Here is a 218-nt window from a genome sequence, read left to right as displayed (position 1 = left end):
GCGTACTCACTCTTGTTTCCGTAAGCTTTGTCCTGCTTCTCCCTCTCCTCCTTGAGCTGGCGAGTGAGCTCCTCGTTCCTCTCCCTCTCCCGCTCGAGCTTATCCTCCACGTCACGCAGGCTCGTTAGATCCTCGGAGCTCGGCCTCGCCTTCTTCTTCTCGGATTCCTTGAGGGCGACGTGCAGGCGGGCTGCGGGGGGCGGAGGGGGGGCGATAAG

General features: G+C 62.4%; 1 protein-coding gene across 1 annotated transcript in view; it reads right to left on the bottom strand.

The window, feature by feature from the left end:
* Positions 1-218, bottom strand: part of LOC119593530 (myosin-2 heavy chain, non muscle-like) — a 15,436-nt gene that overhangs the window by 12,764 nt on the left and 2,454 nt on the right. Inside the window, exon 2 of the mRNA XM_037942492.1 lies at positions 11-190. Within this exon, the coding sequence (XP_037798420.1) occupies positions 11-190 (180 nt within the window). The remainder of the gene's footprint in view (positions 1-10; positions 191-218) is intronic.

Source organism: Penaeus monodon, chromosome 32, assembly GCF_015228065.2.
Source record: "Penaeus monodon isolate SGIC_2016 chromosome 32, NSTDA_Pmon_1, whole genome shotgun sequence".
In the NCBI taxonomy this organism is placed as follows: domain Eukaryota; kingdom Metazoa; phylum Arthropoda; class Malacostraca; order Decapoda; family Penaeidae; genus Penaeus; species Penaeus monodon.
Note: the sequence above shows the minus strand (reverse complement) of the source record. Positions and strands in the feature narration are given on the sequence as shown.